The sequence below is a fragment of the Leucopleurus acutus genome (genome assembly GCF_964270905.1).
Source record: "Leucopleurus acutus genome assembly, chromosome: 1".
Taxonomy (NCBI): domain Eukaryota; kingdom Metazoa; phylum Chordata; class Mammalia; order Artiodactyla; family Delphinidae; genus Leucopleurus; species Leucopleurus acutus.
This window is the reverse complement of record NC_139142.1, coordinates 59,343,458-59,366,640: the sequence shown is the minus strand read 5'-3', so window position 1 is coordinate 59,366,640 and position 23,183 is coordinate 59,343,458. Positions and strand designations below refer to the sequence as shown.

At 37.5% G+C, this 23,183-nt stretch overlaps 1 protein-coding gene across 6 annotated transcripts in view; it reads left to right on the top strand.

Moving 5' to 3' along the window:
* MIA2 (MIA SH3 domain ER export factor 2) overlaps window positions 1–23,183 on the top strand; it is a 110,171-nt gene that overhangs the window by 33,700 nt on the left and 53,288 nt on the right. For all 6 annotated transcript variants that reach the window (XM_082836527.1, XM_082836529.1, XM_082836528.1 and 3 more), the window contains 3 exons: window positions 10,616–10,747; window positions 14,726–14,747; window positions 14,837–14,925. In XM_082836527.1, coding sequence (XP_082692653.1) covers window positions 10,616–10,747; window positions 14,726–14,747; window positions 14,837–14,925 — 243 coding nt within the window. The remainder of the gene's footprint in view (window positions 1–10,615; window positions 10,748–14,725; window positions 14,748–14,836; window positions 14,926–23,183) is intronic.

Here is a 23,183-nt window from a genome sequence, read left to right as displayed (position 1 = left end):
GCATTGAATCTGTAGATTGCTTTGGGTAGTAGAGTCATTTTCACAATGTTGATTCTTCCAATCCAAGAACATGGTATATCTCTCCATCTATTTGTATCATCTTTAATTTCTTTCATCAGTGTCTTATAATTTTCTGCATACAGGTCTGTTGTCTCCTTAGGTAGGTTTATTCCTAGATATTTTATTCTTTTTGTTGCAGTGGTAAATAGGAGTGTTTTCTTGATTTCACGTTCAGATTTTTCATTGTTAGTGTATAGGAGTGCCAGAGATTTCTGTGCATTAATTTTGTATCGTGCTACTTTACCAAATTCATTGATTAGCTCTAGTTGTTTTCTGGTAGCATTTTTAGGATTCTCTATGTATAATATCATGTCATCTGAAAACAGTGACAGCTTTACTTTTTCTTTTCCGATTTGCATTCCTTTTATTTCCTTTTCTTCTCTGATTGCTGTGGCTAAAACTTCCAAAACTATGTTGAATAAGAGTGGTTAGAGTGGGCAATCTTGTCTTGTTCCTGATCTTAGTGGAAATGCTTTCAGTTCTTCACCGTTGAGGATGATGTTGGCTGTGGGTTTGTCATATATGGCCTTTATTATATTGAGGAAAGTTCCCTCTATGCCTACTTTCTGGAGGGTTTTTATCATAAATGGGTTTTGAATTTTTTCGAAAGCTTTCTCTGCATCTATTGAGATGATCATATGGTTTTTCTCCTTCAGTTTGTTAATATGGTGTAGCACGTTGATTGACTTGCGTATAATGAAGAATCCTTGCATTCCTGGAATAAACCCCACTTGATCATGGTGTATGATCCTTTTAATGTGCTGCTGGATTCTGTTTGCTAGTATTTTGTTGAGCATTTTTGCATCTATGTTCATCAGTGATGTTGGCCTGTAGTTTTCATTCTTTGTGACATCTTTGTCTGGTTTTGGTATCAGGGTGATGGTGGCCTCGTAGAATGAGTTTGGGAGTGTTCCTCCCTCTGCTATATTTTGGAAGAGTTTGAGAAGGATAGGTGTTAGCTCTTCTCTAAATGTTTGATAGAATTCGCCTTTGAAGCCATCAGGTCCTGGGCTTTTGTTTGTTGGAAGATTTTTAATCACAGTTTCAATTTCAGTGCTTGTGACTGGTTTCTTCATATTTTCTATTTCTTCCTGATTCAGTCTTGGCAGGTTGTGCATTTCTAAGAATTTGTCCATTTCTTCCAGGTTGTCCATTTTATTGGCATAGAGTTGCTTGTAGTAATCTCTTATGATCTTTTGTATTTCTGCAGTGTCAGTTGTTACTTCTCCTTTTGCATTTCTAATTCTATTGATTTGAGTCTTCTCCCTTTTTTTCTTGATGAGTCTGGCTAATGGTTTATCAATTTCGTTTATCTTCTCACAGAACCAGCTTTTAGTTTTATTGATCTTTCCTATTGTTCCTTCATTTCTTTTTCATTTATTTCTGATCTGATTTTTATGATTCCTTTCCTTCTGCTAACTTTGGGGATTTTTTGTTCTTCTTTCTCTAATTGCTTTAGGTGCAAGGTTAGGTTGTTTATTTGAGATGTTTCCTGTTTCTTAAGATAGGAATTTATCGCTGTAAACTTCCCTCTTAGAACTGCTTTTGCTGCATCCCACAGGTTTTGGGTTGTCGTGTCTCCATTGTCATTTGTTTCGAGGTATGTTTTGATTTCCTCTTTGATTTCTTCAGTGATCAGTTCGTTATTAAGTAGTGTATTGTTTAGCCTCCATGTGTTTGTATTTTTTACAGATCTTTTCCTGTAATTGATATGTAGTCTCATAGCGTTGTGTCGGAAAAGTTACTTGATACAATTTCAATTTTCTTAAATTTACCAAGGCTTGATTTGTGACCCAAGATATGATCTATCCTGGAGAATGTTCCATGAGCACTTGAGAAAAATGTGTATTCTGTTGTTTTTGGATGGAATGTCCTATAAATATCAATTAAGTCCATCTTGTTTAATGTATGACTTAAAGCTTGTGTTTCCTTATTTATTTTCATTTTCAATGATCTGTCCATTGGTGAACGTGGGGTGTTAAAGTCCCCTACTATGAATGTCTTACTGTCGATTTCCCCTCTTATGGCTGTTAGTTTTTGCTTTATGTATTGAGGTGCTCCTATGTTGGGTGCATAAATGTTTACAATTGTTATATCTTCTTCTTGGATCGATCCCTTGATCATTATGTAGTGTCCTTCTTTGTCTCTTCTAATAGTCTTTTAAAGTCTATTTTGTCTGATATGGGAATTGCTACTCCAGCTTTCTTTTGGTTTCCATTTGCATGGAATATCTTTTTCCATCCCCTTACTTTCAGTCTGTATGTGTCTCCAGGTCTGAAGTGGGTGTCTTGTAGACAGCATATATATGGGTCCTGTTTTTGTATCCATTCAGCCTGTCTGTGTCTTTTGGTGGTAGCATTTAATCCATTTACATTTAAGGTAATTATCGATATGTATGTTCCTATTCCCATTTTCTTAATTGTTTTGGGTTAGTTATTGTAGGTGTTTTCTTTCTCTTGTGTTTCTTGCCTAGAGAAGATCCTTTAGCATTTGTTGTAAAGCTGGTTTGGTGGTGCTGATCTCTCTCAGCTTTTGCTTGTCTGTAAAGGTTTTAATTTCTCCATCAAATCTGAATGAGATCCTTGCTGGGTAGAGTAATCTTGGTTGTAGGTTTTTCTCCTTCATCACTTTAAATATGTCCTGCCAGTCCCTTCTGACTTGCAGAGTTTCTGCTGAAAGATCAGCTGTTAGCCTTATGGGCATTCCCTTGTGTGTTATTTGTTGTCTTTCCCTTGCTGCTTTTAAATATATTTTCTTTATAATTAATTTTTGACAGTTTGATTAATATGTGTCTTGGAGTGTTTCTCCTTGGATTTATCCTGTATGGGACTCTGCTTCTTGGACTTTATTAACTATTTCCTTTCCTCTATTAGGGAAGTTTTCAACTATAATCTCTTCAAATATTTTCTCAGTCCCTTTCTTTTTCTCTTCTTCTTCTGGAACCCCTATGATTCAAATGTTGATGCGTTTAGCGTTGTCCCAGAAGTCTCTGAGACTGTCCTCAATTCTTTTCATTTTTTTCTTTATTCTGCTCTGCAGTAGTTATTTCCACTATTTTATCTTCCAGGTCACTTATCTATACTTCTGCCTCAGTTAGTCTGCTATTGATCCCTTCTAGAGTATTTTTAATTTCATTTATTGTGTTGTTCATCGTTGCTTGTTTCATCTTTAGTTCTTCTAAGTCCTTGTTAAGTGTTTCTTGCTTTTTTCTCTGTTCTTTTTCCAAGATTTTAGATCATCTTTACTATCATTGTTCTGAATTCTTTTTCAGGTAGACTGCCTATTTCCTCTTCATTTGTTAGGCCTGGTGGGTTTTTATCTTGCTCCTTCATTTGCTGTGTGTTTTTCTGTCTTCTCATTTTGTTTAACTTACTGTTTTTGGGGTCTCCTTTTTGCAGGCTGCAGGTTCGTAGTTCCCGTTGTTTTTGGTGTCTGTCCCCAGTGCCTAAAGTTGCTTCAGGGGGTTGTGTAGGCTTCCTGGTGGAGGGGACTAGTGCCTGTGTTCTGGTGGATGAGGCTGGATTTTGTCTTTCTCGTGGGAATGTCCACGTCTGGTGGTGTGGTTTGGGGTGTCTGTGGACTTGTTATGATTTTAGGCAGCCTCTCTGCTAATGGGTGGGGTTGTATTTCTTTCTGGCTAGTTGTTTTGCATAGGGTGTCCAGCACTGTAGCTTGCTGGTCGTTGAGTGAAGCTGGGTGTTGGTGTTGAGATGGAGATCTCTGTGAGATTTTTGCCATTTGATATTACGTGGAGCTGGGAGGTCTCTTGTGGACCAGTGTCCTGAAGTTGGCTCTCCCACCTGAGAGGCACAGCACTGACTCCTGGCTGCAGCACCAAGAGTCTTTCATCCACATGGCTCAGAATAAAAGGGAGAAGTAGAAAGAAAGAAAGAGGATAAAAGAAAATAAAAATAAGAAAAAATAAAATAAAGTTAGTAAAATAAAAATAATTATTAAGAAAAAAATTTTTTTAAAAGTAAAAAAAAAACAACAAAAAAACGGACAGATAGAACCCTAGGACAAATGGTGAAAGCAAAGCTCTACAGACAAAATCTCACACAGATGCATATACATACACACTCACAAAAAGAGGAAAAGGGGAAAAAATAATAAATGTTGCTCTTAAAGTCCACCTCCTCAATTTGGGATGATTCGTTGTCTGTTCAGGTATTCCACAGATGCAGTGTATGTGAAGTGGATTGTGGAGATTTAATCCGTTGGTCCTGAGGCTGCTGGGAGAAATTTCCCTTTCTCTTCTTTGTTCGCACAGCACCCAGGACTCAGCTTTGGATTTGGCCCCGCCTCTGCGTGTAGGTCGCCGGAGGGCGTCTGTTCTTCGCTCAGACAGGATGGGGTTAAAGGAGCAGCTGACTCGGGGGCTCTGGCTCACTCAGGCCGGGGGGAGGGAGGGGCACGGAGTGTGGGGCGAGCCTGCGGCGGCAGAGGCCAGTGTGACGTTGCACCAGCCTGAGGCGTGCTGTGCGTTCTCCGGAGGAAGTTGTCCCTGGATCCTGGGACCTTGGCAGTGGCGGGCTGCACAGGCTCCCTGGAAGGGAGTTGTGGATAGTGATATGTGCTCACACACAGGCTTTTTGGTGGCGGCAGCAGCAGCCTTAGCGTCTCATGCCCGTTTCTGGGGTCCGTGCTGTTAGCCGCGGTTCGCGCCCGTTTCTGGAGCTCCTTTAAGCAGCGCTCTTAATCCCCTCTCCTCGAGCACCAGGAAACAAAGAGGGAAGAAAAAGTTTCTTGCCTCTTTGGCTGGTCCAGACTTTTCCCCGGACTCCCCCGTGGCTAGCCATGGTGCACTAACCCTTTCAGGCTCTGTTCACCCTGCCAACCCCAGTCCTCTCCCTGTGCCCCGACCAAAGCCTGAGCATCAGCTCCCAGCCCCGCCCGCCCCGGCCGGTTAGCAGACAAGCCTCTCAGGCTGGTGAGTGCCGGTTGGCACCAGTCCTCTGTGCGGGAATCTCTCCGCTTTGCCTTGCGCACCCCTGTTGTTGTGCTCTCCTCCGCGGCTCCGAAGCTTACCCCCTCCGCCACCCGCAGTCTCCGCCCGCGAAGGGGCTTCTTAGTGTGTGGAAGCCTTTCCTCCTTCACAGCTCCCTCCCACTGGTGCAGGTCCCGCCCCTATTCTTTTGTCTCTCTTTATTGTTTTTTCTTTTGCCCTACCCAGGTACGTGGGGGAGTTTCTTGCCTTTTGGGAGGTTTGAGGTCTTCTGCCAGCGTTCAGTAGGTGTTCTGTAGGAGTTGTTCCACGTGTAGATGTATTTCTGATGCATCTGTGGGGAGGAAGGTGGTCTCCGCGTCTTACTCTTCCGCCTTCTTCCCCTTCTCCCACTATTGCTATTCTGAATTGTTTTTCTGGAAGATTACCTATCCCCACTTCATTTAGTTGTTTTTATGGGGTTTTATCTTGTTCCACCATCTGGTATATAGCCCTCTGCCTTTTTATCTTGTCTCTCTTTCTGTGAATGTGGTTTTGTTTCACAGGCTGCAGGATTGTAGTTGTTCTTGCTTCTGCTGTCTGCCTTCAGGTGGATTAGGCTATCTAAGAGGCTTGTGAAAGTTTCCTGATGGGAGGGACTGGTTGTGGGTAGAGCTGGCTGTTGCTCTATAGAGCAGAGCTCAGTAAAACTTCAATCCACTTGTCTGTGATGGGTGGGGCTGGGTTTCCTCCCTGTTGTTGTTTGGCCTGAGGCAACCCAACACTGGAGCCTACCCAGGCTTTTTGGTGGGGCTAATGGTGTACTCTGGGAGGGCTCACACCAAGGAGTACTTCCCAGAACTTCTGCTGCCAGTGTCCTTGTTCTCACAGTGAGACACAGCCACCCCCTGCCTCTGCAGGAGACCCTCCAGCACTAGCAGGTAGGTCTGGTTCATTCTCCTCTGGGGTCACTGCTCCTTCCCCTGGGTCCCGATGTGCACACTACTTTGTGTGTGCCCTCCAAGAGTGGAGTCTCTGTTTCCCCCAGTCCTGTCGAAGTCCTGCAATCACATCCTGCTAGTCTTCAAAGTCTGATTCTCTAGGAATTCCTCCTCCCATTGCCAGACCCCCAGGTTGGGAAGCCTGACGTGGGGCTCACAACCTTCACTCCAGTGGGTGGACTTCTGTGGTATAATTGTTCTCCAGTTTGTGAGTCACCCACCCAGCAGTTATGGGATTTGATTTTATTGTGATTGAGCCCTCGTACCATCTTATTGTGGCTTCTCCTTTGTCTTTGGATTTGGGGTATCTTTTTTGATGAGTTCCAGTGTTTTCCCATTGATGATTGTTCAGCAGTTAGTTGTGATTCCAGTGCTCTCACCAGAGGGAGTGAGAACACGTCCTTGTACTCCGCCATCTTGAACTAGTCTTGCCTCTTCTTCCATCTTTCAACCTATTTATGTGTTTTAATCTAAAGTGTGTGTCTTGTAGATGGCATATAGTTGGAACGTGTTTTTTTTCTGTCTATTCTGCCAATCTCTGCCATTTAGTTGGACAGTATAACTCATTCACATTTAATATAATTAGTGATACTTCTGCCATTTTGCTATTTTCTATATTTCTTAGGTCTTTTTTGTTTCTTAGTTCCTCCATTTCTTTTGTGTTATATAGATGTTTTATACTGTGCCGTTTTAGTGTTCCCCCCCCCGCCCCTTAACTGTATGTGTTTGATTTATAATCATTTACTTTGGGTTAATCCACTTAATGTCAACAACTTTTCTTCTATATAGTTCCATCCTTGCATTCTGTATGCTGTTTTTGTTACAATTTACATCTTTATGTATTTTACATCCAACAAAATAAATTTCTAATTATTGCATTATGCAGTTGTGTTTTAAATTAGATAGAGAAAAAGGGAGTTATAAACAAAAATGTGTTTATAACCCTGCCCTGCTTTTATTTAGAACATTAGGCTAAGCCTAGTATCTGATAAGGCTGCTGAAAAAAGGCTGAAACAAGACTGAAACATTTAAGTAAACCTTTACTAAGTGGTTTTATACTGAGGGTAAAAAAAAGAAAGGAGAAGAATAAGAATCAGACAGTTTAGTCTTAATAATATACCTTCCTCTCAGCCTGTGTCCCATTTTAGGACCTGACATATATATATATTTTAATATTTATTTATTTATTTGGCTGCGTCAGATCTTTCATTGCAGCACATGGGCTCTTTGTTGAAGCACACGGGCTCTCTAGTTGTGGCACACGGGCTCTCTAGTTGTGGTGCATGGGCTCTAGAGTGTGTGTGCTTAGTTGCCTCGTGGCATGTGGGCTCTTAGTTACTTGACTAGGGATCGAACCTGTGTTCCCTGCATTAGAAGGCAGATTCTTAACCACTGGACCACCAGGGAAGTCCCAGGACCTGGCATATTTTTATGGGCTAGGTACCATTTTAGCACCCATCCTTACTCCTACCTTCCTCAATGTCTAGGTCCCAAGAGAGAATGACCGAAGTAGAAATAGTTGTTTTACCAGCTTAAGATCAGATACTGGTTTCCTTTTAGAGGTCCTCTCCCTTTATCTGTATGGTTGGCTTTGGGAATGATCACTTCCCTCACCACATTAAGGATGATATCATAACTATTTGCAGGAAACTTTCCCGTTTCAGTGGAACATAGACTGTATCAGACGATCTTTCTGTACAGTGACCCTTCCAGGACATCCATGTAGATTTGTCCAATAAACTGGTATTATAAAACTCAGAGTTGGAGTCACAGATTTGTGAGTTATTAGCATAGTGGTTTTAGTGTTTAGTTTCCGTTAAAACAATGGAAATGGATAAAATGAAAAGAGTATGTTTTTAAAAGTGTCTGGAATGTAACTTGTTAATAAATGTGGAATTAGTTGCTGGGTAGATGGATGAATGACTGAACGAATGTTAACTGCTTCTTGTGAGGTAATTATTAATTTTACAGATTGTGTTTCATCTTGTTTGGGTTGAACTCTTATTCTGCCTTAGCTCTTTTTAGACCATTTGATTCTAAAGCTCTTTTGATACCCTTTTAAAGAGAGAATTATTAATGATTACAAGTTTACATTTTTTGTAAAGAAAAAAATTTAAGAAAGGGATATACTAAAAATAGTTTTTATCAAACTTGATTATGAATAATGAGTGAATCAGTGCCCCTTTTAAACTTTTTGGTGGTTTATCACTAATTACAGGAAAAAATCTCTTTATGTAAAGTAGAAATTATTTTTTAAGTTTTATGTATTGTAGAGTGTAGGTTCATAAAACTTTGCATTACAGTCAAGTATTATCAGGGCCTGTATATTGACATCTTATTATGTTGTTTTTATTAATATAATATTTATTTGAGGTAAAATGAAAAATAATTTTAATTTAACCTCACTGTATTTTGTCAGCTTGATTAATTGCTTCTTTTAAGTTACGTGGTCTAGAATTCCTTTAATACTCATGTTTGGGAGTGGAATAGGTTTTAAGTGTTCCGTGATTAATCACTACCATGTTGTATGTAGGGTTACCTATTCTAAAATTTAGGACCAGTTTATCAAATCATGTGTAATTGTGTATTGCATTATATTTATTGATGTTTGATAAATTTGGTTATTCTTTCTATACTTTTGTGAGATAGGGTTCTATATTTTAGTTAAAATTTAAGGGTGAAAAATCTCCATGAGAAAACCAGCATAATTAAGACCTGAGCAATGGATTTGAGATGCATTCTTGAGACTCAGATTCTTTGCTATTCCTCAGTCCACCAGATCCCACCAGATTCCACCAGCTCAAGGCTTTAATGTAGAATTTACCATCTCCTTTTAGAATAGAAGGACTGATAAAATGTTATTGGATTTAAGAAATATCACTATACTAAAGATAATTACATGTTTAATCTGAGAGATGCTTTTAGAATTGTCTCTTAAAGTGTTGTAGTGTTGTAAAGAAATCATTCCGATTATTAGGTTTTTGAAGTGATGTGCATTCTATGTTTTGACATAGTTAGCTGAAAGTAAGATGGTTGGAGAATATGTAAACTGTAAAGAAAGCATCTTTTCTTCCCAGTACTGTGTGTCAAATGCCTCTTTTACTCAGAGACAGAAATAGTTTTTTTTTTTTTTTTTTTAAATCACTGGTTGTTTCTAGCGATGTCACAATTCTGTGAGCTGGTAACAAGGGTAATGTAGGGAAAGGCAGAGGCAGAGATCAGGGTAAAGGGGTTTTTTTTTTTTTTTTTTTTTAGAAAAGGTATAATCAGGTTTATTTAATACAGGTTAATGAACTGTTGATAGCATATATGGGTCACAGTTACAAAAAAGATTTTGGAGAAGAGAATAGATATTAAAAGGTGTTTTTCTAGATAGAAGGGGCCTAAAAAGGGAAGATTTGCCATAGAGGTTTGGGGTTGAACCCTGGAAAGAATCAAACCTGATCAGACTTGAGGTTGTTTTTAAAAAAGGGTATTTTTTCCCCCCTACTTTTCACCTTTTTATGTGATTGAATAATATGTGGGGCCTGGTAACAAAGAAAAATAACCTCATTGGATGACAGTGAATAATGAACTGACCCAGAGAAAGATGAAATACAGAAGCAACTGCAAAAGCCTTAAGCTGTTTTGTGCTGAAAACTTGTTAGGGAGAGAAATAATGTGGAAAGGCTGTGGTTATAGGATCATGGTCTTTGGAGGAGGACTAATAGAAACAGCTACCTTTATTGAGTACCTGCACTCCATATTCATACAGCATTATTCCTATTACAGATAAGAGAAGGGAGCCACTGAGGTAGGGTAGAGGGATTCAAATTCTAAATCCAAGGTTTCATCAGTGGTTTTCAAACTTTAATAAAGCAGCAGATCCATTTTTCCCCCCCCATAGGGGAATCTTATATGGAACCCCATATACTCTATGGAAAAAGCCTAAACTGGTTGAATCAGGGTAAGACCACCTGATTCAGCGTCTTTCTTTGGCCTTCTTTCCTCTTACTCTCATTTTCAGAAGCTCTGAGGCATCTCTGTAGAACTCTGGTCAGAAAAATCATTAAATTTCACCATACTACTTTCCTTCATCACTTGGTGATAGTGGTTGAAAATTGCCAGAAAAATACCCTCTGATACCTGCTGTTTGGTGATAGTCTGGTACCCATTTCATGAAAAGGGTGTTAATAGTATTTACATGTAAACTTGTACTTACGTTTGTGTCTTAATCTGTTGGGGCTGCCATAACAAAATACCATAGACTGGGTGGCTTAAACAGCAAACATTTTTCTCACAGTTCTGGAGGCTGGGAACACCAAGATAAAGATGCCACGGATCTGGTGTGTGGTGAGGGCACACTTCTGGTTCATAGTCTTCTCATTATAACCTCACGTGGTAGAAGTGTCAAGGGAGCTTGGAGCCTCTCTTCTAAGGTCACTAATCCCATTTCTGAGGGCTCCACTCTTATGACCTAATCACCTCCAAAGGGCCCTACTTCCAGATACCATCACATTGGGGATTAGGTTTCAACATAAGAATTTTGGGGTTGCAGGGGGACACAGAAAAATTCAGTGTTTAGCAGTTTGTAATCAACAATTTTTATCAAAAGTGTATTTTTAAGAGGTTAATTTTCTTTGTCTTGAAGGTTGTGGCAGCATTGCCTGAAGATATGAGACCAGGTTCTAACTTCTATGGTTTTCCATGGGAATTAGTGATATTTGCAACTGTTGTTGGATTTTTTGCTATTCTTTTGTTTTTGTGGAGAAGTTTTCGATCGGTAAGTAACCAGTGCTCTGTATACTAAGAGAATGTTCGTTCTGTCTTCATGTTGAACAAGTAATATGAGAAACATATCTTTTGTTTTAAGGAAACAGGTTATTGTTATGTGGGCTACTCATGTTAATGTGTGGCTGCTAGAAACTGAATATGGATTTAGAGGAATTTTTTAAAGTGTAAAAATTCTCTGTAGGAGTATTCCACACTAATACTAAAACCCTACCTCTATTTCTTTTTTTTTAAAAAATTTTTATTGGAGTATAGTTGATTTATAATGTTGTGTAAGTTTCAGGTGTACAGCAAAACCTACCTTTATTTCTTACTTGCTTATTATTTGGGGTCTGTGTTTATTTTTAACAGTATACTATACATCTGTGAATATACCACCCAACCTGGAATCAAAGATATTGACTGTCACCTATATTTAGGTGATCCTCCCTCATTTCATCCCCCTGCCTCCCTGCACTAGAGGTAATCCTGTTCTGGATCCTGTGTTAATTATTCCCATGCCTTAAAAAAAATGTTTTTTGGTCATATGTACACAAATCCTTCAGAAGTGTAGTAATTTTGCTTAGTCTCATGCCATATGTCATGTTTTGGAACTGTTTTACTCCATCCTATATTGCTAAGATTCATCCATATTTTTGACCCATTTTGATTGTTTTAAGAATATTATATTGTAAGAATATATTACAATTAATTTATATATTTTATGGTCTTGGGCCTTTGAGTTGTTTCCAGGTTTTTTTCTATTACAAATAATGCTGCTGGGTAGTTTCTTATACTTGTCTCCTGTTGTATATTTGTAAGTTTCTCTTGGGAATATACTAGGTGTGAGATTACTGGGTTATATAGTATATTGGAAGTTCTGCTTTTAAAACATAGTACCAAATTCTTTTCCAAATTGTCTGTACCAATTTATACTCCCAACAGTAGTATATAAGAGGTCCTGGAGATCCATTTGATCTGTGTCATCTCCAACACCTGTTATTGTTGAAATTCTTTATTTTTGCCACTTGAATGGTATCTTAACCATGGTTCTGATTTGTATTCCTTGATCACTAGTGAGATTGAAAACTCAGTAAATTTATTGTCCATATGTATTTTTTCTTCAGGGAAATATTTATGTCTTATACCCATTTTTCTTTTGAGTAGTTTGTTTTCTTTTTTATTTGTAGGAGTTCTTTATATATTCTTGATGATATTCTTGTTGATTATCTATATTGCATATGTCCCAGTACGAAACATCTTTTCATTTTTCTTAAGATGTTTTGTGATGAGTAGAAATTCTTAATTAAAACAGTTTTCTTTTAGCACAGAATTGCTTGATCCATCTTGAGTTGATTTTTTGTTTAGTGTGGGGTAAGGAGTTGGTGTAATTCCCCACCCCCCTTCCCCCGCAATATAACCTTTTCCCCAGCTTTGTTTATTGAATAGTCTCCCTTCTTCCCATTCATCTGCCATGCTACGTATGAGAGTTCCACATACATGTAGACTTTTTCTGTGCTCTTTATGCTCCTGATTATTATTGAAAGCAGATACATGTATATCATTCTATATCCATCCATTATTAGGTCAAGCTTGCTAATTATCTAATTTGTGGTGTTCGTGTATTACATATTCTTGCTCTTTTTTTGTTTCCTTCATCTGTCAAGAGTGAAGAGAAGTTGGCTGAATTCCACTGTCATGATGGATTTATCAGTTACTTTCTGTAGTTTTGTCAATTCTCGCTTTACATATTTTGAGGATATTTTGTTAGGTGGATACATGTTTAGAATTGCTACATCTCTTCTTGGTGGATTGAATCTTTTATCAATAACTAGTGACCCTCTATAACTCTTCCGATGCTTTTGTCTTAAAGTCTCTTATCTGATGTTAGTATAGCCAGACCAGTTTTCTTTTTGGTAATATTTCATGTGTCTTTTTCCATCCTTATATTTTCCGGTCTTTTACTTAATGTATGTCCTGTATGAATTTCTTTTTTTATTTTTATTTTGTTGGAGTATAGTTAATTTATAATGTATTAGTTTTGGGTGTACAGCAAAGTAATTCAGTTCTGTATGAATTTCTTTTATATAATCTGAAAATCTCTGTTTTTTCACTGAGTTTAGTGTATCTACATATATTATGATTATTGATTACTGTTGTATTTGGACCAGTTTCTTCTAGCATACTTTATTAATTTGTTCCACTTTTAATGTTTCTTTTCTACATTTGTAAGTAAATCTTCCTTCTGAGAAAACAAAAACCTTATTTAGCATACTTTCACATCCCTTGGTCTCTTTCACTTTCCAATCCCCTTTCATATTGGTATAATCTAGAATTTTAGTTCTAAAAATATTTCCTTTTCCATTTCTTTGTTTTTTACTTTCTCCTCCACCCCTTCTCCAGTCCTCAAGACAACAACAAATATTACCAAGATATTTGATCACCCATAATTGACATATCTCTTGCAGGGGCTCCTGAATTTAATTCTTCCCATATTTGAATACTTTCTAGATTGTTTTCAGTGTTGGTCTTTGTGTGGCAAACCTTTTGTATGCTTGAGGATGTTTGAATTAAGTCTTCACACTGAAATGATAATTTGCTTGATACAAGCATTCTGTGTGCAAAGTTCTATCCTTTTACTTCCTTGTCTTTTTACATCTAATGTTACTTTTTGAAAGGTCTAGTGTCAATGTGATTCTTATTCATTTGTAAGTGATCTGTTCTCTGTGGAGGCTTTTAATTTGATATCCTTATTTCAATATAATATGTTCAGGTTTGATTTTTTTTCTTATTTCTTTAAATTCTCTTGAATATTTAAATATGAAATCTTTTATCTTTATTAATTCTGGGAAGTTTCTTCTGCATTTTACATTTTTTTTTCCTCTTTGGAACTATTATTTTTTTAAGATGTTGGCTCTTCTACTTCTCACTTCCCTCTTAACTTTTTTTCTTTTTTTTTTAATGGTTTACTGTTACCTTTTGAGATAGTTTCTGAATCTGATGTTTCAGTTCACTAATTGTTCCTCATCTATACCTACTATATTGTACCTTGACTTTCTTTTTTAATTAATTTATTTTATTTTTATTTTATTTTTGGCTGCGTTGGGTCTTCATTGCTGTGCGTGGGCTTTCTCTAGTTGCGGCGAGTGGGAGCGACTCTTTGCTTTGGTACGCGGGCTTCTCATTGCGGTGGCCTCTCCTGCCGCGGAGCACAGGCTCTAGGCACGCAGGCCTCAGCAGTTGTGGCTCGCGGGCTTAGTAGTCGTGACTCACGGGCTCCAGAGCGCAGGCTCAGCAGCCATGGCACACGGGCCTAGCTGCTCCGCGGCATGTGGGATCCTCCCAGACCAGGGCTTGAACCCGTGTCCTCTGCATTGGCAGGCAGATTCCTAACCACTGCGCCACCACGTAAACCCTGTACCTTGACTTTTAAAACTTGTTTTATTTAATTTTATTCCTGTATATCTTCTGTAGATCATTTAAGTCCCCACTGTTTTCTCTACTTAGATTACCTTAGTCCTAAACCTGCTTCCCTTATAAATGGAATTTTTCCTTCATTGTTTGAGAGAGAGGTTAAAGAAGAAAAAAGTTTTTTTACTTTATAGTCAGCAGATCCATGGCCGCATGGTAACATTTTTCAAACTGTTATTTTGGATATCATTACTGGGGAGATGATATAGGGGCTTCCTTAAGTAATTTGTTTTAGGGTCAAATATGTTTGAGGAGCAGTGGGCTAAATGAAATGAAACAGATATCTTTAAGGTAGACTTATTTCAGAGGCTTTAATATGCTAATACACAATGTGACTTCAGTAGGACGACTTTCATATGTATTTTTCTCATTGGGGATAGAACACTTTTTGGCGAACTTACATTTACACTAAGGCAATAACAAACCTTTTGTTTTTAAGTTGGCAATAGAAGTTAAATAAATTATATGTGCTTGCATGTGTGTGTGTTTTAATGTAATTTTTGTTAAAAATTTGTTTCAGGTTAGAAGCCGGCTCTATGTGGGTAAGCTCTTTTTTTCTATTTTAGATCTCATCATTGTTGTTTACAATTAAATCAACTTAAAAACATGATAGCATTAACTCTGTTTTTAGGAAGAGAGAAAAAGCTTGCTGCAGAACTTTCTACACTGATCGAAGAAAAATGTAAACTACTTGAAAAATTTAGTGTTGTTCAAAAGGAGGTAAGACGTTTTTGAAAATGTTGACATTCATGTTAGAATCAGAAGACTTGATACTTTTCAATGCAGCTACTTCTGTGTTAGTTGAAGATCACTCATGCTTTGTTTGCAAAGTGTGAGACTTCAGTGGCTTTCATATTACCAGTCTAAATTTTAACCATTGTGGTAGGTGCATAGTGATGTCTCATTGTGGTTTCAGTTTTCATTTCCCTGACTAATGAGGTTAATCACCTTTTCATGATTATTGGCCATTTGGATATCCTTTTTGTCATGTTGCCTAGTTTTTTTTTTTCACATTTTAAAAAGTATGCTTATCTCTCTTTTTCCTTTTGATATGTAGGATTTTTTCCTATGTTTTGGATACAAGTCCTTTGTCAGATATACGTATTGCAAATATCTTCTTGCACTCTGTGGTTTGCCTTTTTATTTCAAATGGTGTCTTGGTAAGCATAAGTTCTTAATTGTAACATAGTCTAATTTTTCAGTCTTTTCTTTATGATGACTGTTATTTGTTTCCTACTTAAATTTTTTTTGTGTACTCAAGAGTATAAAGATATTCTTCTGTGTTGTCTTTTAGAAACTTAATTTTTTTACTCATTTAGTCTTTGTACTAGTTTGCTAGGACTGCCATAACACAATACCACAGACTGGATGACTTACATAGAAATTAATTTTTTTTCACAGTTTAGGAGGCTAGAGGTCCAGGATCAAGGTGTTGGCAGGTTTGGTTTCTTCTGAGGCTTATCATTTTGACATAACTGGTCATCTTCTTGCCCTGTCCTCACATTGTCTTTTCTCTGTGCAGGTGCACGTTTCTGATGTCTCTCAGTGTGTCCAAATTTCCTCTTCTTGTAAGGGCACCAGTAAGATGGATTAGGGCCTGTCTTAATCCAAGGGGTTCATTTTAACTTAACAACCTTTATTTTTTTAAAATTTTATTTATTTTTGGCTGTGTTGGGTCTTTGTTGCTACCCACAGGCTTTCTCTAGTTGTGGCAAGCAGGGGCTGCTCTTTGTTGCGGTGCGCTGGCTTCTCATTGTGGTGACTTCTCTTGTTGCGGAGCACGGCCTCTAGGTGCGTGGGCTTCAGTAGTTGTAGCATGTGGGCTCAGTAGTTGTGGCTCGCGGGCTCTAGAGCGCAGGCTCAGTAGTTGTGGCACACGGGCTTAGTTGCTCTGCGGCATGTGGAGTCTTCCCAGACCAGGGCTTGAACCCGTGTCCCCTGAATTGGCAGGTGGATTCTTAACCACTACGCCTCCGGGGAAGTCCTAACTTAATGACCTTTAAAGGGCCTGTCTCCAAATACAGTCACATTTTGAGGTATTGGGGCTTCAACATACACATTCTGAGGGGAAACAGTTCAGCCCTAAATTAATCAGTCTTTAATCTATCTAGAATTGAATCTGTGATGGTGTGATTGGTGGTTAGTATTCAATATATTATATATATATTTTTTTGCAGTACGCGGGCCTCTCACTGTTGTGGCCTCTCCCGTTGTGGAGCACAGGCTCCGGACATGCAGGCTCAGCGGCCATGGCTCACGGGCCCAGCCGCTCCATGGCATGTGGGATCTTCCCGGACCGGGGCACGAACCCATGTCCCCTGCATTGGCAGGCGGACTCAACCACTGTGCCATCAGAGAAGCCCAGTATTCAATATTTTTCATGTGGCTATTGAATTTACCAGTACCATTTATTAAAAGACCATCTTTTCCTTTTGTTCTGTAGTGTCATAGTCTTAAGTTATGTGACTGTATATATCTGAGTCTGTTTCTATAATATTTTCTATTCTGTTGGTCTGTTTTTTAAAAAAAATATATCCTTGCACCAATACCATGCTTTTTATTTTTTTTAATTTTTTAATTTTTTTAACATGTTTATTGGAATATCATGCTTTTTAAAGTCTACCTAGCACGTCTTGATGTCTGACTATATAAACCTCCAGGTTTGTTTTTCAAGATTGTCTTGGCCGTCTTGGCACTTTGTCTTTTTGTGTAAATTTTAAATCACTTCATCAGTTTACACATGCACACATACACATAGCCTCTTAGGAGTTTGGGATTGCATTGAATATATAGATTAATTTGGAGAGAATTTACCTTTTTACAGTGTTGAGTGTTTATCTGTGGGCTATATCCTTCTTTTTATGTCTTTTTAAAATTCTCTCAGTATTGTTCCTACATTTTTGTGTTGAGGTCTTGTACATCTTTTCTTAGATTTATTCCCTGGTATCTGATGAGGTTTGAAACTATTATAAATAGTATAGTTTTTTTAACAGCTTTTCGGGGGTATGATTCACATACTATACTATTTATTTAAAGTGTACAAATGAATGGCTTTTAGTATATTCACAGAGTTGTATGTCCACCACAAAATATTTTCAGACATATTTTTTACACCCCAAAGAAACCCTGTACCTCTTTAGCTGTCACCCTTCACCCAATCTCCCCTACTTGTAAGCCCTAGACAGCTTATCTACTTTCTGTCTCTGTAAACTTGCCTACTCTAGATTCCATTTTACATAAATGGAATGATACAACATGTGCTTCCTTGTGACTAGCTTTTTAAGCCTAGCATAATGTTTTCAAGATTCATCCATGTTGTACTATGTATCAATACTTAATATCTTTTTTTGCCAAATAATATTCCCTACCACAACTGATATATCCATTTTTCAGGTGGTGGACATTTGGGTTATTGTACTTTCTGGCTGTTATAAATGATGCTGTTGTGGACATTCTTGTACAAGTTTTTGTGTGGATATATGTTTTAAATTCTTTGAGGCATATACCTAGGAGTAGAATTGCTGGATCTATATTTAACTTTTTGAAGAACTGCGAGATTGTGTTTCACAGTGGCTGTACTAGTTTATATTTCCACCAGCAGTTTGTGAATGTTGCGTTTTCTCCACATCTTTCCCAACACTTATTTTTTTTTTGGCCACACCATGCAGCATGTGAGACCTTAGTTCCCCAACCAGGGATCGAACCCGTGCCCCCTGCAGTGGAAGTGTGGAGTCCTAACCACTGGACCCCTCAGGAATTCCCTCCCAACACTTGTTATTATGTCTTTTTGATTATAGCCATCCTAGTTGATGTGAAGTGTGTCTCAATGAGGTGTTTCTTTTTTTTTTTTTGATTTTATTGAAGTATAGTTGGTTTACAGTGTTGTGTCAGTGAGGTTTTAATTTGCGTTTCCCTGATGGCTAGTGATGTTGAACATCTTTTCATTTGCTTATTGGCATTTATATATTTTCTTTGGAGAAATGTCTACTCAGTTCCTTTGCCTATTTTTAATTTTTAAAAATTAATTAATTAATTTTTGGCTGCGTTGGGTCTTTGTTGTTGCGCACAGGCTTTCTGTAGTTGCGGTGCACGGGGGCTACTCTTCGTTGCGGTGTGCAGGCTTCTCATTGTGGTGGCTTCTCTTTGTTGTAGAGCGCAGGCTCTAGGCGCACGGGCTTCAGTAGTTGTGGCATGCGGCCTCTGTAGTTGTGGCTTGTGGGCTCTAGAGTGCAGGCTTAGTATTTGTGGCACATGGGCTTAGTTGCTCCATGGCATATGGGATCTTCCCCGCCCAGAGCTCAAACCCGTGTCCACTGCATTGGCAGGCGGATTCTTAACCACTGTGCCACCAGGGAAGCCCCCTTTGCCTATTTTTAAATAGGGTTATTTGTCTTTGTTGTTGAGTTCTAACTTTATATATTATAGATATGAGCCCCTTATCAGATATGTAATTTGCAAATATTTTCTCTTATTCTGTGGCATGTTCTCCTCACTTTCTTGGTGGTATCTTTGAAGCATAGAACTTTTTAATTTTGGTGATGCTCAGTTTATCTATTTTTTCTTTTGTTGGTTATGCTTTTGGTGTCATTTCTAAGAAACTGTTGCTTAAAACAAGGTCACAAAGATTTACATCTGTGTTTCCTTCTAAAAGTTTTATGTGATTAGCTGTTATGTTTAGATCTTTGATCTATTTTGAATTAATTTTTGTATATTCTGTTAGGTAGGGGTCCAGCTTTATTTTTGGCATGTGGATATCCAGTTGTCTTAGCACTGTTGTTGAAATGACTAATCTTTCCCCATTGAATTGTTGTGGCATCCTTGTTGAAAATCAGTTGACCATAATTGTGAGGGTGCATTTCTGGGCTCTCAGTTGTATTTAATTGATTTATATGTCTATCCTTAATGCCAGTTTCACACTGTCTTGATTCGTGTAGCTTTGCAGTAAGGTTTGAAATTGGGAAGTATAAGTCCTCCAACTTTTCAAGATCATTCTGAGCCTTTTACATTTTCTATGAATTTTAGGATCAGCTTGCAATTTCTGCAAATAAATTAGCTGGGATTTTGATAGGGCTTATGTTGAATCAGTAGATCAGTTTGGGGTTATTGCCATCTTAGCAGTATTATGTCTTCTGATCCATGAATATGGGATGCCTTTCCATTTATTTAGGTCTTCTTTATTTCTGTAATATTTTGTAGTTCACAGAGTATCAGGTTTACACTTCTTTTGCTAAATTTATTTCTAAGTATTTTTTCTTTTTGCTGTTACTGCAAATGGAATTTTTAAAAAATTATCTTTTATTTGCTAATTGCTGGTATAGTGTTTATTCTCTTGTTATTTTCTAAACATTTATGGGAACTTCAGAGAGGTCTGCTCTTTTATTTCTGACATTATTAGGTTGATTGTCCATCTTTCTCTCTTTGTCACCTTATCCTTGACAGTGGTTTATCAACTTTTTTAGTGTTTCCAAAGAACAATCTTTTGGCTCAGTTGATTCTTTTTACTTTATTTGCTTTCTAATTCATTACTATCTTTATTACTTCATTTTTAACTTTTCTTTGGTTTACTTTTCTTTTTTATCACTTCCTTGGATGGATACTAAAATCATTGAGTTTTTAGCCTTCTTTTATAATTTCTGCATTAAAGTTATAATTTACTTGGCAAGTTTGGCTTTTATTAAAGCATCTTGTTCGTTTTGATATGTCATGGTTTACTGATCATTCAGTGTAAAATATTTAAAAAATTTTATTGTGATATTTTCTTTGAAACATTGGTTATTTGTTAGGATATTTATTACTTTCCTAACATATGGGGATTTCCCAATAGTTTATTTGTTATTAAGTTTTAGCCTAATTCTACCTAATTATATTTAATTCAGAGAATATCCTTTGTATGATTTTGTTCCTTTATTTGTTGATACTTAATTTCTGGCTTTGCATAAGATTGATTTTGGTAAATGTTTCATATACAATATACATATATACTATTATTATCCTTGTGTCAATACCATACCATTTTATTTACTAGTTTATTGGTATATAAATATAAAAATTGTCACTTGTTAATTTTTTATTCATATCGTCTATTGGTTATTGAGAGAAATATGTTAAAATTTCCCATTAATATTGTAGATTCGTTTTTGTCTTAGTTTTATTATTTTTATGTATATTGAGGCTATGTTAGATGCATATAGATTTAAAATTATTTATTTTCTTGGTTAGATTGACCATTTTATCATTATGAATACCCCTGTTTTATTTGTAGTAATTCCTTTTTTAAAAATTTTTATTGGAGTATATTTGATTTATTACAATGTAGTATTAGTTTCAGGTGTACACCAAAGTGAATCAGTTATACATATACATATATCCACTCTTTTTTAGATTCTTTTCCCATATAGGCCATTACAGAGTATTGAGTAGAGTTTCCTGTCCTATACAGCAGGTTCTTACTAGTTATCTGTTTTATATATAGTAGTGTGTATATGTCAACCCCAGTCTCCAGTTTATCCCTCCTTCTCCTTATCCCCTGGTAAGCAGTTTGTTTTCTACATCTGTGACTCTACTTCTGTTTTGTAAATAAGTTCATTTGTACCCCCTTTTTTTTTTTTTTTTTTGCGGTACGCGAGCCTCTCACTGTTGTGGCCTCTCCCGTTGCAGAGCACAGGCTCCAGGCATGCAGGCCCAGCGGCCATGGCTCTTGGGCCCAGCCGCTCTGTGGCATGTGGGATCCTCCCGGACCGGGGCACGAACCCGTGTCCCCTGCATGAGCAGGCGGACTCTCAACCACTGCGCCACCAGGGAAGCCCCTGTACCCCGTTTTTTAGATTCCACATATAAGCAATATCATATGATATTTGTCTTTCTGTGTCTGACTTACTTCACTCAGTATGACAATCTCTAGGTCGATCCATGTTGCTGCAAATGGCATTATTTCATTCTTTTTAATGGCCGAGTAATATTCCATTGTATATATGTACCACATCTTCTTTATCCAGTCCTCTGTTGATGGACATTTAGGTTACTTCCATGTCCTGGCTGTTGTATTGTAAACAGTGCTGCAATGAACATTGGGGTGCATGACTCTTTTTGAATTATGGTTTTCTCCGGGTACATGCCTAGGAGTAAGATTGCTGGGTCATATCGTAGTTCTATTTTTAGTTTTTTAAAGAACCTTCATACTGTTCTCCATAGTGGCTGTACCAATTTATATTCCCACCAACAGTGTAGAGGGTTCCCTTTTCTCCCCACCCTCTCCAGCATTTATTGTTTGTAGATTTTTTGATGGTGGCCATTCTGACCAGTGTGAGGTGATACCTCATTGTGGTTTTGATTTGCATTTCTCTGATAATTAGTGATGTTGAGAATCTTTTCATGTGCTTTTTGGCCATCTGTATGTCTTTTTTTGGAGAAATGTCTATTTAGATCTTCTGCCCATTTTTTGATTGGATTATTTGGTTTTTTTTGTTAATTGAACTACATGAGCTGTTTGTATATTTTGGAGATTAATCCCTTGTTAGTTGCTTTGTTTGCAGGTAGTTTCTCACATTCTGAAGGTTGTCTTTTTGTTTTGTATTTGTAGTAATTGACTTTGTCTGATATACAGTGTAACAATCCCAATTTTCACTTGGTGAACATTTGCGTGGTAGATCTTTTCCCATTATTTTACTTTCAACCTTATTATATACTTTTGTTTAAGCTGTCTCTTTTGGAAACAGCCTACAGATGGGTTTTGCTTTTGTTAATCAGTCTAAAAAAATCTTTTAATTAGATTATTTAGTTCATTTGCATTTAATGTAATTTCTAATTTATTAGGGGTCAAATCAACCATCTTAACTGTTTATTTTCTATTTGACCCACCTGTCCCATGTGGCTTTTTCTCTTCTCTTGTTTTCTTCTGGATTGAAATAGTCATTTATTAATTCAGTATTTTCTACATCAATGCATTTGTTATAGATTTTATTTTTTTAATGGTTACCTTAGAGATTGCAACATGTATCCTTAATTTATTAAATTCTAATATAAATTTGTGCTGTTGCTACTTACTGGATAATGCAAAGATCTTAGAATGCTTTAATTCCACTTGCCCCCTTTTATTTAAGTGCTGTTGCAGTATATATATATGTATTTTTCTTCTCATTATTAATTTATTTAATTTATTTTTATTTTTGGCTGCGTTGTGTCTTTGTTGCTGCACGCGGGCTTTCTCTGGTTTTTGCATGTGGGGGCTACTCTTCATTGCGGTGCACGGGCTTCTCATTGTGGTGGCTTCTCTTGTTGCGGAGCATGGGCTCTAGGCACATGGGCATCAGTAGTTGTGGCTCGCGGGCTGTAGAGCGCAGGCTCAGTAGTTGTGGCACACGGGCTTAGTTGCTCCGTGGCATGTGGGATCTTCCCAGATCAGGGCTCGAACCCATGTCCCCTGCATTGGCGGGCAGATTCTTAACCACTGCGCCACCAGGGAAGCCCTGTTGCACTGTATTTTGACTTTATATAAACCTCCAAATCGTTTTATTATTCTTTGAAACAGTCAAGATTCATTTGGATTTATCCACACATGTATTCTTTCCATTGTTCTTTATTCTTTCTTTCGTTTCCACCTTCTATCTGGGATGATTTTCCTTCCTCCTGAAGGATAGAGAAACTTCCTGGTCTTTTCTTTTCTGGAATATACTGTTGATAAATTCTCTTAGTTTTTGTTTGTCTGATAACGTCTTTATTTCTCCATTTTGTATAATGCTCTTTATAGAAGTCTGAGTTGGCAGTTGCAGTTATTTTCTTTAAGCACTTTGGACATCTCAATTTACTGATTTTTTTCCTTGGTATGTTGTTTGTGGGTCAAAGTCAGCTATAAGTTTTATTGCAATTTGGTGATCTTGTTTTGTATTTTTTCTCTTTCAATTTTAAAAATTGAGGTATAATTTTCATATAATAAAAAGGACATTCTTAAATATGCAGTTCTGTGAATTTCGACAGGTATA